The sequence below is a fragment of the Musca autumnalis genome, unplaced genomic scaffold (assembly GCF_047663935.1).
Source record: "Musca autumnalis isolate F117 unplaced genomic scaffold, ASM4766393v1 scaffold_3, whole genome shotgun sequence".
NCBI classification, from domain to species: domain Eukaryota; kingdom Metazoa; phylum Arthropoda; class Insecta; order Diptera; family Muscidae; genus Musca; species Musca autumnalis.
Window position 1 is genome coordinate 26,416,111 of NW_027411866.1, and position 17,209 is coordinate 26,433,319.

A 17,209-nucleotide genomic window follows, 5' to 3' on the forward strand; every position below is an offset into this window, starting at 1 on the left:
CTACGCTGTGAAAGAAGACTCAAACCTGCCAGAATGCCGCCCTGAGGACTGCGACAGGGTGCCTCCTCATGACACCAGTGGACCATCTTCATGAGGAGGCGAGGGTTTTACCCGTGCGTCAGCACAACAAGATATTGTCGATGCAGTACCTGCATGTGTGTTATCGCAGTGAGCATCCCCGTCACGATGTAACGGACAGGCTTTCCCCAACCAGGCACGTCAGGGGAGATCTACACGATCTAGAGAGAGAGGTCCAAAGGTATAAAAGATAACCTCTACACCCTTTTCAGATGTAATTCGAATTATTTTAATTATAATTCGAGAATTATATTTGTAATTCGTAACATTTTATTTGTTATTCGAGAATTCCATTTGTAATTTGAATTGTTCCATTTGTAAATCGAATTATTCCATTTGTAATTTGAATTGTTCCATTTGTAATTAGAAATATTCCATTTGTAATTCGAATTATTCCATTTGTAATTCTACACCTTTTTCAGATGTAATTCGAAACATTTTAGTTGTAATTCGTAACATTTCATTTGTAATTCGAGAATTCTATTTGTAATTCGTAACATTCCATTCGTAATTCGTAATATTCCATTTGTAATTCGAATTATTCCATTTGTAATTCGAATTATTCCATTTGTAATTCGAATTATTCCATTTGAAATTCGAATTATTCCATTTGTAATTCGAATTATTCTATTTGAGATTCGAATTATTCCATGTGTAATTCAAATTATTACATTTGTAATTCGAATTATTCCATTTGTAATTCGAATTATTTTATTTGAAATTACAAATGAAATCATTCGAATTACAAATTTAGATGTTGCCTGGCCTGAGAATATAGGGCAATTAAGAGTCTCTTCGTGCGCTCCTTTTCCATCTTAGTCGCTGGTTGAGCGGTTGACCACCACACCAAGGTACTTGGCTTCCTTAGAAAGGCTTAGTAGCACGCGACATGTTGGTTTGTGACAAGCAATGTGGAGCCAGTGCCAGAACCACATTCATATGAACTGGTCCTGGTGACTTTGGTTGACCATCTACTTGAGGAAATAGACAAACAAACAAACATTGTTCCACAACATCCCATACGGGACAAGGAAGACTTCTCTCATATCAATGAGTGCACCCCGATTCATATTTAGCTCAATGATATGGGACCTACTGTTTATCGCCGAGTCCGAACGGCGTGTCTTAAGACACCACTTGTGGAGAAGTTTTTCATGGCTGAAATACTCAGGAAATGTCGCCAACAATACTGAGGGGTATTTTGCCACCGTTGAAAAATGTTTGATGTTGCCTGGCCGGGGAATCGAACCACCGACCTTCTGATTGCAAGGCGGGCGTGCATACCATTGCACCACGGTGGCACCCTGTAGATAACACAGCAAGGATAATTTTTATAGAATATTAACCCTTTAGATTGCCATTGAAGGGGTCTTTTAGGTCCATAAAGTTGTGTTTTTTAGAAGTGACAAAGATTTCTGGCAAACCTTACATTTTAGTTATAGGGTAGGCTCGGCAATATTGCTAGAAACGCGGTGCACAACATTTTCGTAAAACATGTTAACCCTCTAGGGCTCAGTGAAGTTGCCTTTTTATTCACATTTTCAAAAAAAAAAGGTCCTTACACGTCATTTGTTTAAATGCTTTAAACCACACCTAATTAATAACTTTTGCATGTCAATATATTCTAAGAAAATATTCCCCATAAAATTCTCCATTTATTCTCTGAATATACCCAAACTCCAAACTTACTCTAAGTGCCTGAAATAAGCACAAACCTAAAAAGCATTTTTTGCCTAATTTCTATGTTTTCTAACGTACAATGACATGACCTAGGATTCCGAGTGATCCTTACATTTTAAGTCCAGGGTGTGTTCAGCAATATTGTCCAGAACATTATGGAGAATCTTTTTGTAGATCATAGTAAATTCTCTAGAAGTTCGTCCAAGTGGTATTTAGGCCAATTTAAAAAAGAAAGTTATTTCAAATTAATTAATTTTGTAACGACCTTTTATTCCTGGTTATCCTTAAATTTTGGATACAGGGAAGGTTCTGCAATATTGTTAAGAACACTGTGTAGAGTATTTTTGTAAAACAAATTAACCCTGTAACGGCTCATAGAAGGACTTATTTCACTTATTCAAAAAAAAAAAAAACATAACTTTTTTCCCGGGAAAAAAGGAGTTAAAAACAACCTTAAATTGGGATTATAAGGGGACAATATGTTCTAGAAAAATCTTCGCTACAAAGATCTACGATAAACCTCTGAAAATACCCAATCGCAAATACTCTTCTAAGTAATGGAAATAGGTAAAAACCTACATTGCCTTTTTTTGGGTTAATTTTTACTATATATTGAAACGACCTAGGATACATTATGATCCTTACATATTTGGACTGCGGTTTGTTTAGCAATATTGCAGTGGGAGGAACATTTTTGTACAATATATTAATTCTCTAGGAGGTTGTCGTTGAAAGGTTCTTTTAGGTCCATTTTCAATAAGCTATTTAAATATGTCTTAGTTTTAAGGAAGGTTCTAGGATAACTGGTTATGTTTACATTTTGGGAATAAGGTTTATTCGGCAATTTTGCTAAGACGCTGGGTACAACATTTTGCTAAAACATATTAACCATATATGGGCTCATTGAAAGGAAGCTTTTGGTCTCTTTTTCAAAAAAAAAATAAAAAAAAAAATAAAAAAAAACAAATAATAATAAAGGTAGTAAAATCGTAGATGTTGGCTCATATCGGATAGAAAAAATAAGCTGTTTTAAGCAGTACCCAACTAGAGAATTGTTAAAAAATTGCTATTTCTTATAACCGTTACCTGACAAAAAAAAACATAATCAGGGTTATCATGAATGAAAATTCCGTGAGGAATTTTTCCCTTTCCCCAATTCCATAATTATTTATTTCCATATTTATGTCCAAAAATGAAATATTTTTGTCGATTCGACAAGAATATTCCATAATTAAGAGATTCTAATAGTTTTCAAATTTTTAAAATATTGATTTTAAAATAATTTCACTTTTTAAATATATTTTCCGTGCGGAAAATTCCGAGGGAAATATTCATGATAACCCTGAATATAAAAATATATGTTTTAAAGAAAAACATGCAAACATTTTTTAGCTCACCAACATTTAAACAATTTATTTTTCATTTGCCTTGAAAAAAGGCAAATTTAGAATATTTAAAAGGAAAAGGAAACACCATTTCACAGTTTTTTTTTTCTGGGGGAAAACGAAAATTTTGGAAATTTACATTTAAAAACTTTTTCTATTTTTTTCTATATAAAAAAATGATACATTTGTAACAAAATTAAAGGGGAAACAAAAAATAATAATAAACACACAAATATTACATGTTGTTGCTGTTATAATTGTATAACTAAATAATAATATTTTTATATATAAGATAATGATATACTATAGAATTATAATAATTACTAAATTAAACGCAGTAGAAGGCGTTTTAAAAATAAACAAAAAAGCAAATAAAAAACTGAAGAAAAAAAATGAAATTGAATATGTATAAAAAATAAGGGTAGAGAAACTTTTACAGTGGGACATTGATTTTGGGGTTCAAGTTTTATATGAAAAAAACGAAAAACATTATTTTTATACAAAAAAATTAATTATTTCAATAGTTGTTGCATGTACATTTGTTATTGTTGTTGTTACTTTTATTTAATAATTCTTAATAAAGTTTTCATTTCGCATGTATGTCTTTTTTTTCTATATGTCATCATTAGCGTTTGTTTGACAAAAACATTTTGTTTTACTTTCGATTTAACATTTCTTGTTTTTATTTTATTTTGTTTTTCTTCTTCATCTTCTTTGTATATATAAATTTGCTATATTGTTTAGTTCCTTGTTTTATTTTTATTAATTATATAAATATATATATTTAAACTATATAAACAACTTAAGACACACATCCATTGGAAACAAGCATTTGCACATTAAAAAAAATATATATAAACATAAAAAAATCGTAGTTTGTTTTTTTTTTCCTTTTTTAATAACCAGTACCAGCTCCATATTGATTAGGATTATAGAATTGTGGTGTCTGCAAAGAAAATATAAAAAAAAAATAGTTTTATAAGAAACGCCAACAGGAAATAAAAAAAATTGCAAGAAAAAAGGTCCTACGAGTTTCCTTGGATTTTTGATGATCCTTAGATTTTAGGTGCAGGTTGTTTTCAGCATTATTGTTGGGAACACAGCGGAGAAAATTTTTGTAAAACATAGCAACTATCTAGGGGTTCATCTAGGGGGTATTTTAGACCAATTTAAAAATATAAATACCTTTTTTTTTTCTTTCTTTTTTGAACACTCATGATTCAAGACGATCCTCTTCTTTTAATCGTATGGTATGTTCAGCAATATTACTGGCAATGCTGTGTACAAAATTTTCGTAAAATATGTTAACCCCCTAAAGGCTTACTGAAGGGGTCATTCTGGTCACCTTTTCAAAAAACCTCTTGAAACGCTTTTTATCTTTAGAAAAGTGCTTAAAAACACACCTCAATAAAAGGTATTGCAATTCAAAATGTTCTATGAAAATATTCTGCATAAAATTCTATAATTAGTCTCTGAACATGCACATACCCCAAACTTACTCCAAATACCTGAAATAAGCAAAAACCTACATTTTTGGGCTAATTTTCTAACGTACAATGAAAAGACCTAGGATTCAAGTGATCCTTACGTTTTATGTGCTGGGTGTGTTCAGCAGTATTGTCAAGGACACTATGGAGAATATTTTTGTAAACCATAGTAACTCTCTAGGTGTTCATCGATGAGGTCTTTTAGGCCAATTTAAAAATATAAGTATTTAAAAATGTTTTCTTTTGGGAGGACCCAGGATTGCTGGTGATCCTTACATTTTAGGCATATGGTATGTTCAACAACTTGGCTAAGAACGTTTTGTACAATATTTTTATAAAACATGTTAACCCTCTAGGGACTCATAATAGGGGTCTTTTTGGTCACATCTTAAAAAACCTGCTGGAAGACACATCTTATTTAAACAAATTGCTAACAACAAACCCCAATAACATATTTTGCAGGTCAATATGTTCTAAGAAAATATTCCCCATAAAATTCTAACATTAGTCTCTGAACATGCCCATACCACCCCAAATGTACTCTAACTAAGCAAAAACCAAAAATGATTTGTTTGCCTAATTTCCACATTCTCTGATGTAAAACGAAATGACCTAGGATTCAAGTGATCCTTACATTTTATATGTAGGGTGTGTTTAGCAATATTGTCAAGGACACTATGGAAAATATTTTTGTAAACCATAGCAACTCTCTAGGTGTTCATCGAAAAGGTCTTTTAGGCCAATTTAAAAATTTGAGTATTTAAAAATGTTTTCTGTTTGGGACGACCTAAGATTTCTGCTGTTCGTTACATTTTAGGCATATGGTATGTTCAGCAATATTGCTAAGGACGCTGTGTACAACTTTTTCATAAACCATGTTAACCCTCTAGGTACTCATTAAAGGGGTCTTTTTGGTCACATCTTCAAAAAACTTCCTGAAAGATGCATCTTATTTAAACAAATTGCTAACAACAAACCCCAATAACACATTTTGCAGGTCAATATGTTCTAAGAAAATATTCCCCATTAAATTCTCTGAACATGCCCATACCACCCCAAATATACTCTAAGCAAGAACCAAAAATGATTTGTTTGCCTAATTTCCACATTCTCTGATGTAAAACGAAATGGCCTAGGATTCAAGTGATCCTTACATTTTATATGCAGGTTGTGTTCAGCAATATTGTCAAGGACACTATGGAAAATATTTTTGTAAAACAAAGCAACTCTCTACGTGTTCATCGAAAAGGTCTTTTAGGACAATTCAAAAATATAAGTATTTAAAAATGTTTTCTTTTTGGGACGACCTAGGCTTCCTGCTGATCGTTACATTTTAGGCATATGGTATGTTCAACAACTTGGCTAAGCAGGTTTTGTACAATATTTGTATAAAACATTTTAACGCTGTAGGGACTCTTAAAGGGGTCTTTTTGGTCACATTTTCAAAAAAGCTCCTGAAAGACGCATCTTATTTAAACAAATTGCTAACAACAAACCATAATAACATATGTTGCATGTCAATATGTTCTAAGAAAATGTTGCCCATAAAATTCTAACATTAGTCTCTGAACATGACCATACCACCCCAAATGTACTCTAAGCAAAAACCAAAAATGTTTTGTTTGCCTAATTTCCACATTCTCTGATGCAAAACGAAATGACCTAGGATTCAAGTGATCCTTACATTTTATGTGCAGGGTGTGTTCAGCAATATTGTCAAGGACACTATGGAAAATATTTTTGTAAACCATAGCAACTCTCTAGTTGTTCATCGAAGAGGTCTTTTAGGCCAATTTAAAAATATAAGTATTTAAAAATGATTTCTTTTTGGGACGACCTAGGATCCTGCTGATCGTTACATTTGAGGCATATGATATGTTCAGCAATATTGCTAAGGATGCTGTGTACAACTTTTTCATAAAACATGTTAACCCTCTAGGGACTCATTCAAGGGGTCTTTTGGCCACTTTTTCAAAAAAGCTCTTGAAAAACGCATCTTATTAAAACAAATTGCTAACAACAAACCCCAATAACATATTTTGCAGGTCAATAGGTTCTAAGAAAATATTCCCCATAAAATTCTAACATTAGTCTCTGAACATGCCCATACCACCCCAAATCTACTCTAAATAAGCAAAAACCAAAAATGGTTTGTTTGCCTAATTTCCACATTCTCTGATGTAAAACGAAATGACCTAGGATTCAAGTGATCCTTACATTTTGAATGCACGGTGTGTTCAGCAATATTGTCAAGGACACTATGGAAAATATTTTTGTAAAACAAAGCAACCCTCTAGGTGTTCATCAAAGACGTCTCGTAGGCCAATTTAAAAATATAAGTATTTAAAAAAGTTTTCTTTTTGGAACGACCTAATATTTCTGCTGTTCGTTACATTTTAGGCATATAGCATGTTCGCCAATATTGCTAAGGACGCTGTGTACATCATTTTCATAAACCATGTTAACCCTTTAGGTACTCTTAAAGGGGTCTTTTTGGTCACATCATCAAAAAACCTCATGAAAGATGCATCTTATTTAAACAAATGGCTAACAGCAAACCCCAATAACATATTTTGCAGGTCAATAGGTTCTAAGAAAATATTCCCCATAAAATTCTAGCATTAGTCTCTGAACATGCCCATACCACCCCAAATGTACTCTAAATAAGCAAAAACCAAAAATGATTTGTTTGCCTAATTTCTACATGCTCTGATGTAAAATGAAATGACCTAGGATTCAAGTGGTCCTTACATTTTATATGCGGGGTGTGTTCAGCAATATTGTCAAGGACACTATGGAAAATATTTTTGTAAACCATGGCAACTCTCTAGGTGTTCATCGAAAAGGTCTTTTAGGCCAATTTAAAAATATAAGTATTTAAAAATGATTTCTTTTTGGGACGACCTAGGATTCCTGCTGATCGTTACATTTTAGGTATATGGTATGTTCAGCAATATTGCTAAGGACGCTGTGTACAACATTTTCATAAAACATGTTAACCCTCTGGGGACTCATTAAAGGGGTCTTTTTGGTCACATCTTCAAAAACCTCCTGAAAGACGCATCTTATTTAAACAAATTGCTCTCAACAAACCCCATAACATATTTTGCAGGTCAATATGTTCTAAGAAAATATTACCCATAAAATTCTAACATTAGTCTCTGAACATGCCCATACCCTAATCTACTCTAAATAAGCAAAAACCAAAAATGATTTGTATGCCTAATTTCTACATTCTCTGATGTAAAACGAAATGACCTGGGATTCAAGTGATCCTTACATTTTATATGCAGGGTGTGTTCAGCAATATTGTCAAGTAGACTGTGAAAAATATTTTTGTAAATCATAGCAACTCTCTAGGTGTTCATCGAAGAGGTCTTTTAGGCCAATTTAAAAATATAAGTATTTAAAAATGTTTTCTTTTTGGGACGACCTAGGATTCCTGCTGATCGTTACATTTTAGGCACATGGTATGTTCAGCAATATTGCTAAGGACGCTGTGTACAACTTTTTCATTAAACATGTTAACCCTCTAGGGACTCTTAAAGGGGTCTTTTTGGCCACATTTTCAAAAAAGCTCCTGAAAGACGCATCTTATTTAAACAAATTGCTAACAACAAACCCCAATAACATATTTTGCAGGTAAATATGTTCTAAGAAAATATTACCCACAAAATTCTAACATTAGTCTCTGAACATGCCCATACCCAATCTACTCTAAATAAGCAAAAACCAAAAATAATTTGTTTGCCTAATTTCTACATTCTCTGATGTAAAATGAAATGACCTAGGATTCAAGTGATCCTTACATTTTATGTCCAGGGTGTTTTCAGCAATATTGTCAAGGACACTATGGAAAATATTTTTGTAAACCATAGCAACTCTCTAGGTGTTCATCGAAGAGGTCTCGTAGGCCAATTTAAAAATATAAGTATTTAAAAAGGCTTTTTGTTTTGAACGACCCAGGATTCCTGGTGATCCTTATGGTATGTTCAGCAATATTGCTAAGGACGCTGTGTACAACATTTTCATAAAACATGTTAACCCTCTAGGGACCCATTAAAGGGGTCTTTTTGGTCACATCTTCAAAAAACTTCCTGAAAGACGCATCTTATTTAAACAAATTGCTAACAATAAACCCCAATAACATATTTTGCAGGTCAATATGTTCTAAGAAAATATTCCCCATAAGATTCTAACATTCGTCTCTGAACATGCTCATACCACCCCAAATGTACTCTAAATAAGCAAAAACCAAAAATGCTTTGTTTTCCTAATTTCTACATTCTCTGATGTAAAACGAAATGGCCTGGGATTCAAGTGATCCTTACATTTTATGTGCATAGTATGTTCAGCAATATTGTCAAGGACACTATGGGCAATATTTTTGTAAAACATAGTAACTCCCTAGGTGTTCATCGAAGAGGTCTTTTAGGCCAATTCAAAAATATAAGTATTTAAAAATGACTTCTTTTTGGGACGACCTAGGATTCCTGCTGATCGTTACATTTTAGGCATATGGTATGTTCAGCAATATTGCTAAGGACGCTGTGTACAACATTTTCATAAAACATGTTAACCCTCTAGGGACACATTAAAGGGGTCTTTTTGGTCACTTTTCAATAAAGCCCTTGAAAGGCACCTCATTTTTGAAAAAATGTTTTAAGCACCCCTAAATAAAGGTTTTGCAAGTCCATATGGTCTAAGAAGGTGTAGATATTCTGCAATTAGTCTCTGAACATGAGCACAAACTTACTCTAAATATCTGAAATAAGCGAGAACATAAAATACATTTTGACTAATTTTTACGTTTTCTGACGTGGAATGAAATGACCTAGGATTCCAGGTGATCCCCACATTTTAGATGCATGACGTGTCCAGAAATATTGTCAAGAATATTGTGAAGAATTATTTTGTAGAACATGGTTACTCTCTACGAATTCATCGAATGGGTCTTTTAGGCCAATTTAAAATTATAACTATTTAAAAAAGCTTTCTTTTTTAGACGACTCAGTATTTCTGGTGATACTTACATTTAAGGCATATGGTATGTTCTGCAATGTGGTTAAGAATCCTGTGCAAAACATTTTTGTAAAGCATGTTAACGCTCTAGGAGCTCATTGAAAGGGTGGGTCTTTTTGGTCGATTTTTCAATAAAGCTCTTGAAATGCACCTCATCTCTGAAAAATGCTTTAAACACACATAAATAAAGGTTTTGCAGGTCAAGATGGTGTAAGGAAATATTCCTTATACAATTGTCAATACCCCAAACTTACTCTAAATACCTGAAATTAGCGAAAATATAAAATTCATTTTTTGCCTGATTTCTAAGTTTTCTGGTGTACAATGAAATGACCAAAGATTTCAGGTGATACTTAGATTTTAGGTGCAAGATGTGTTCAGCAATATTGTCAAGAACACAATGGAGAATATTTTTGTAAAACATAACAACTCTCTAGGGGTTCACCAAAATGTTCGTTTAGGCCAAATTAAAAGAGGTGTTTAAAATACTATATTTTAGTAACGACCCAGGATTCCCGGTGATACTTTCATTTTAGGCATATGGTATGTTCAGCAATATTGCTAAGGATGCTGTGTTCAACTTTTTCATAAAACATTTTAACCCTCTAGGGGCTCACTGAAGGAGCCTCTTTTTGGTCACTTTTTCAAAAACCTCTTGAAAAGCAAATCATCTTTCAAAAACACTTATAAACCTTAACCTAATATAACTACTCGGGGTCAACAAAGTGTATGAAAATACTCCCCATAAAATTCTACAATTAGTCTCTGAAGATACCCATACCCCAAACTAACTCTAAATAACAGAAATAAACAAAAAATCTGAAATTAATTTTTTTCTAATTTTTCTACGTTTTTTTGAGGAACAATGAAATGGCCTATGAATCCAGGAGATCCTTACAGTGTACGTGGAGGGTATGTTCAGCAATATTGTTAAGAACACTATGCAGAATGATTTTGTAAAACATAGTAACCCTCTAGGGGTTCATCGAAGGGATCCTTTAGGTCAATTAAAAAAAGTATTAAAAAACTTTATTTTTTGGGACAACCTAAGAACCCTGATGATACGTACATTTAAGGCATGGGGTTTGTTTCCAACTTGACTAAGAAGGCTGTGCACAACATTTTTGTAAAAGATGTTAACCACCTAGAGGCCCAATGAAGTGCTATTTTTGGTACTTTTTTATGAAGGAATAATTATTATTCGAAAACCATGAATAAACATCCGAAGATAGAGGGCTTAATATGTCAACCTGTTCTCTATTGGGGCTCTTATATCAAAAGCCCAAAATATCTTCTCATAGAAGAAAGAAAGCTTAATTAGTCACCTAGAACCAAAACGGCTTTTTATGGAGGATTAAAAGGAACAGGAAGTACTTTTTATAAAGAACTAAAAAGGCCTTCCTTTAGAGCACCAAGGTGACGGTTCATAGAAGACCAAAATGTCTTGTTTGGATGGCCAAAATACCTTCTAAAAAAGGATCTCCTTTTAGATCAACAAATGGTTTTGTTATACAAGACCTAAAGGTCTTCATAATGAGGGTCAAACGATGTTCTTTCAAAATACCAAATTGTCTTCGTTAAAAAGAACAATTATTGGCCTCAAAAACCAAAATGGTACCTCAAACACTAGAACCTCGGTAATTCGTAATCCAAGGGACCAGCAATTTTATAAGAATTATCGAGGATTTCGAATTAGCGAGGTTAAAATCCGAAGGAAATGGATTTAAGGGACCGTTAGCTTATAAGAATTATCGAGATTTTCGATTACAAATTATCGCGATTCTACCGTACATTAGAAAATCCCCTCCCGTTTCCCATCGAGGCTATTTATTTTGAAAATTTTTGATCCATCAATTCCACTAGAAGATTTTGTTTTCCTTGGAAAAACTACTTACATCTTGAGCTTGCTGTTGATAACCACCATTATTATTATCTTGACCACCAGCAACACCGCCAGTCGTTGGCCCTGTAGTACTGCCTGGTATAAAGAATCCACTTTGAGGCACTGTGGCAGGAGGTAATGCAGGAGCAAGTATATTTTCAGCAGCCTTATTTACAGGAGCACCAGATGGATTAAAAACATCAACATAGGCATTTTTCAGGGCTACAAAGAAACAAAAAATTAAATAAGTTAAAAAATAAGAAGAAAAGAATCTGAGGCACTTGGGAAACTTACTTCGATTTCTTTGCATTTTAAACATGTTGGATTGTAATGTGGGAGTTTTCGCAGGTGCAGGATTATTTTGATTATTGGCAGCAACATTGGGTGTTGTTGGTTGTTGTGGCTGTTGTGACATGGGTGTTGAGGAGCTTAAGGGGGTGGATGTAGGCACATATTGTTGCTGAGGATCCATAAATGGTATTTGTTGTTGCTGCTGCTGTTGGAGCAGAGGCTGTTGTTGTTGCTGTGGTGGTGGTGCTGCTGCACCACTTGAAGCCTGCTGCTGCTGCTGTGTTGCCTGTGGCATTAAATCACCCATTTTGGGTGGTGGTTTAAATGCTTCCTCAGCCTGTTCATCGGCATCGGTATTAACCCAACGCTTCTTTTCAGGATCCCAAACAATTGAGGGATTTTTATCATCGGGTAATATCATTTGATTTTTGGGTTTCAACGAAAACTTATTCCATATACCACCAAACCAACCAGAATTTTGATTTGAATTATTGGCACTAGAAAGAGAGGAAACAATGGGAATAGAATAACATATTAATATTTATTTAATATATTTATTTCTAAATTATTGTCCAAACTTACTTTTTAGCATCCTTGTTTTCTTTGTTATTCTTCTGGGCTGCCGCTTGTTGTTGCTGCTGCTGTTTAGAATCATTTGATGAACCTGATTTTTGTTGACCCTTTTGTTGCTTATCACCGGCTGCATTATTTGTCTCATCATCGGTATCATAGGTTTTAGATTTTGGCATTGATATTGTTGGTCTTGCATTCTAAATTGGGGGTGGTCGGAAGTTTGAGGTGTAAGTTTTATTACAAAATTAAAAGCAAATCAAAAAAATAAATAAATTTTCAAGGGAAATACAAGAAAATTTCCAAAGAAAAACGTTTTTGTATTTCAATGGAAATAATAGAGAATGGCATAGTAGAGAAAAGCGTTTACGGTGTTACACAATAGTAGTGGCATGGCGAAGATAGTGAAAGTATGTGTTTCATAATTGAGGTTAGAGAGAAACAAAATTTTTTAATAACAATGCTGCAGCATTTGGCAATACTTAATAACTATAAGGTAAATATTTTAGATATTAGTAAATGTATTTAATTTTTTTTTTATAGTTCACATTGTTTCATTGTTTTAACCAAAATTGAGACAATTATTATTATTTTTAATTCAAAAAATACAAGGAGATCATATTTTTTACATTCTATTGGCACTCAATCATTTTATATCAATAACAAATTACAAAAACATTTTATTCTTATATCAGAAGGTGTTTTTAAACGATTTAAACGATCTACCGATATAACCTCACTTTTTTAAATGAAAAATAAGCTAAAAATTGATATTTTGTTTTGTTGAGCTACTGCAAAAATATTTAGCTGCTAACATCTATTTAAAGAAACAAATTTATAGCGCTTAAAGGATAATTTTCGTACATAACCTCACTTTTAGGAACAAAAAAAAATTTTGTAATTATGATTTTTACTTAGTTTGGAATAATTAGCAACTTAAATATCGTCCAAATGTTAACATCAAATACTTTAGTTTCACATTAAAACATATTTTTAAGTGAATAAATGGATATAGCCTCACCTTATTTTAATAAGAAATATGTAAACAAAGGTTTTTGGTTGGTTTTTAACATAAACGTTGTTAGAAGCTTAAGTCTAATAAAAAAATTTAGGCTTTCATTAAATTACTTTTGGAACCCATATTTAGTATTATTAAGCATTCCGGGAATATTTTTGTACATAACCTAATTTTATGAAAGGAAAAATAAAATATCAATATGCATTTTTGTTGCTTTGGGATAGTAAAAATACAGACATTGTTGAATTGAATTGAAGTCAATCATATTTTTGTCAAGCAATATTAATTGATTGACGTAGGGGATGGAAGATACCAAGCAACGGTCCTGACCGGTTTTAACATGGCAAAGCCCAGGATTTATCTTGGTCCCTCTTGCATCCCAAGTGGACACTGACCTCCCCGTGGTGTCACCTGGGGAACTGCCTTTAACACCCGTTAAAGGTAGTGAGCTAACATGTGCCGCGCGTTCACCCATAAGAACGTTAAAAACTTGGGTTTGGGCGTCGGGTTAGTAACCCTCCCCTAGAAAAAACAGCCTACTATGAAAAAACGAAAGAAAAGAAAAACAAACCCCTCTAAAGTTGACGAACCCCGCAAACGTTTTAAGGACCATGATCTGCGAATCTGCACCTGGAATGTTCGCACTCTTTATAGAGAAGGTGCAGTCTTCGCATTGGCAGACGTACTTGAAAAGTACAAGACCGATATTACTGCCATACAGGAAATACGATGGATTGGGAAAGGCGTCCCAACAGCACCTAAAGGTGACGCACTGTATTATAGCTGCCATGACGTAATGCATGAGTTTGGTTGTGGATTCGTAGTTAGTCGGAGACTAAAACATCTGGTATCCAGCTTCACCCCAGTGAATGAAAGACTTGCTGCAATTCGAATAAAAGCTAAATTCTTCAACATCAGCTTTATTTGCGCTCATGCTCCCACTGAAGAAAAGGACGAACAGACCAAAGATATATTTTACGAGCGCTTAGAAGAAACATATGACCGTTGCCCTGCCCATGACATTAAAATCATTCTAGGCGATTTTAATGCCAAAATTGGAAAGGAGAATATCTTTGGCCCAACAGTCGAGAAATTCAGTCTCCACAGTGAAACGTCTGACAATGGTATGAGGCTGATAGACTTTGCAGCTGCAAAAAACATGGTAGTTAGCAGTACCAGATTTAATCATCTCGATATTCATAAAGGCCCCTTGCTGTCTCCAGATCAGAAAACAAGAAACCAAATTGATCATGTTGTGATAGATGGAAGACATTCATCGAGCGTGTTGGATGTACGATCGTTCCGAGGCGCAAACATTGATTCGGACCACTACCTTGTTGCAGCAAAGGTACGCACCCGCTTAAACGTAGCAAACAAAGTACAAACAGACGCAACACGAAAGTTAGACATCGGTAAGCTGCAATCACAACAGATAGCCACAGCATATTCCACTCAACTAGCCCAATTGCTTAATCAAAGCCCTCCTCATCCCGATAACATATCAGCGCAATGGCAAAGCATTGCCCACTCCATGCAAACAGCCGCAAAATCCATACTTGGATACCAGAGACCTCCACCAAGGAATCCATGGTATGATGAGGAGTGTCGTGCTGCCACCGAAGAGAAAAATGCGGCATATAAGGCTACTTTACAATCCGTAGCAACGCGTAGCGCACGAGAGAGATACAGGGAGAAAAGGAGAGAGGAGAAACGTCTTTTCCGCAGGAAAAAGAGAGAGATGGAAAAGCGGGAGTGCGAAAAAATCGAGATGTACAGGAGCCAGAATGAAGTCCGAAAATTTTACCAAAGAGTCAAGCATCAAACTGATGGCTTTGGTACAGGCACATCCTCCTGTAGAGACCAGCAAGGTAATTTGGTAACTGATACAGATAGTGTACTCAGGATATGGAAAGAACATTTTTCAAATCTGTTGGTATCCAATAGCAGCGAAGACGACGAAGATACCACAGTCCCAATCCCAGAAGATGGTATTGAATGTATACCGCCCAGCCAAGATGAGGTAAAGACAGCAATAAATCGGCTGAAGAATAATAAGGCAGCAGGGGCCGATGGCTTACCAGCCGAGCTGTTCAAAACCGGAGGCGACACGCTGATAAGGTGTATTCATCAGCTAGTTAGCACCATCTGGCAGGAAGAACGAGTACCCGACGATTGGAACCTGAGTATCCTGTGCCCCGTCCACAAGAAGGGAGATAAGACTGTATGCTCTAGCTATAGGGGCATAAGTCTACTCCCTATTGCCTACAAGATCGTGTCAGGGATATTGTGCGAACGACTAAAGCCAATGGTCAACGAGATAATTGGACCATACCAATGCGGCTTTAGACCTGGCAAGTCCACCATTGACCAGATATTTACCTTGCGGCAAATCCTGGAGAAGACCCAAGAGATGCAGATCGACACCTACCACCTTTTTGTCGATTATAAAGCAGCCTTCGACAGCCCGCTGCGTTCAAAGGTATTCCAAGCCATGTCTGAATTTGGTATTCCCGCAAAGCTCATCCGGCTTTGTAAAATGACTTTAACTGACACGAGGTCCTCAGTTAAAATAGGAAAGAACCTCTCCGAAGAGTTTGGTACCAAAAGAGGTTTCAGACAAGGAGACAGCCTTTCGTGTGACCTCTTCAACATCCTGCAAGAAAAGGTTATACGAGAGGCAAACGTCAAAAGAAGTGGCACAATCTACACCAATAGTCACATGTTACTTGCTTATGCTGATGATATAGACATCATGGGTCGATCAGTTATACTGCTATACAACGACATCAATATTGTTAAACGTATCGAGATGCAGCGATTGCGTTGGCTAGGCCATATCATAAGAATGAGCGATGATGAACCCGCTAAAAAGGCGTATGAATACATGCCACATGGCGGTGCACGCAGAATTGGCAGGCCAAGGAATAGATGGCGCAAACAAGTGGATGATGAGATGAAAAGGCGCGGTATTCCAGAGTGCAAAGCAACAAATAGAGAGGAATGGAGATCTCTTCTTAGTTCGGCCTATAGAACAAATGTTCTGTAATGAGCCAGCTAAGTAAGTAAGTAATATTAATTGATTTTAGGGAAATTGCCAGTTCAAATTTTTCTAAACTCCAACAAACATTCGAAAGTCACTAAAAATTACTAAATTGAATCCAGATGTGGAATTGAAAAGATATGCTACAATTTTTTTTTTTTTTTGAAATTTTAACTTAAAATTTAATAAGAAGCTTAAACCCGCTAAACGTGCAAACCGAATAACTTCTAGGAGTATTTTTCCTACATAACCCAACTTTATGAATAATAAAAAATAAATATCAATGTTTGTCATAACATCACATTCACAAAAAAATTCGGGTTTATTTTCACAAAAAAATAAAACTTCGCTTTTGCAATTAAATAAAAAAACTAAAGTTCGCTTTAAATAATAACATTTAAAAAAGCTTTATTAACATCAAATAGGTCAAAAAAACTTAATTCATAACCTCATAAATCGTGCTCTATATCTAAAATCGATCATCAATATAAAGAAATTAGCTGTCTAGTTCTTTTTGATAGAATTTTTTTTCATAAACTCACTTTCAGAAAAATATTTTTTTCGTACATAACCTCACTTTTTGAAAAATAAAAGACTTTCAGTAAAATAAAAAATAAAATAAAATAAAATAAAATAAATAAAATATACATTCTTTTTTATTTATGTTGAATAAATATTTCTTTCAATTAAAACGCAGAAAATTAAAAAAAAAAAAACAAAATTTCAAACTTAACCTCACACAACAAAAATATACAA

General features: G+C 34.4%; 1 protein-coding gene across 18 annotated transcripts in view; it reads right to left on the reverse strand.

Moving 5' to 3' along the window:
* Positions 1-4,018: 4,018 nt before the first annotated feature.
* The window catches only part of Sec16 (endoplasmic reticulum export factor secretory 16), a 71,007-nt gene continuing 57,816 nt past the window's right edge, over positions 4,019-17,209 (reverse strand). For all 18 annotated transcript variants that reach the window (XM_073972591.1, XM_073972585.1, XM_073972576.1 and 15 more), the window contains 4 exons: positions 12,408-12,595; positions 11,829-12,322; positions 11,548-11,756; positions 4,019-4,089 (listed from right to left, as the gene is read on the reverse strand). In XM_073972591.1, the coding sequence (XP_073828692.1) occupies positions 4,039-4,089; positions 11,548-11,756; positions 11,829-12,322; positions 12,408-12,595 (942 nt within the window). In that variant the 3' untranslated portion in view covers positions 4,019-4,038. The remainder of the gene's footprint in view (positions 4,090-11,547; positions 11,757-11,828; positions 12,323-12,407; positions 12,596-17,209) is intronic.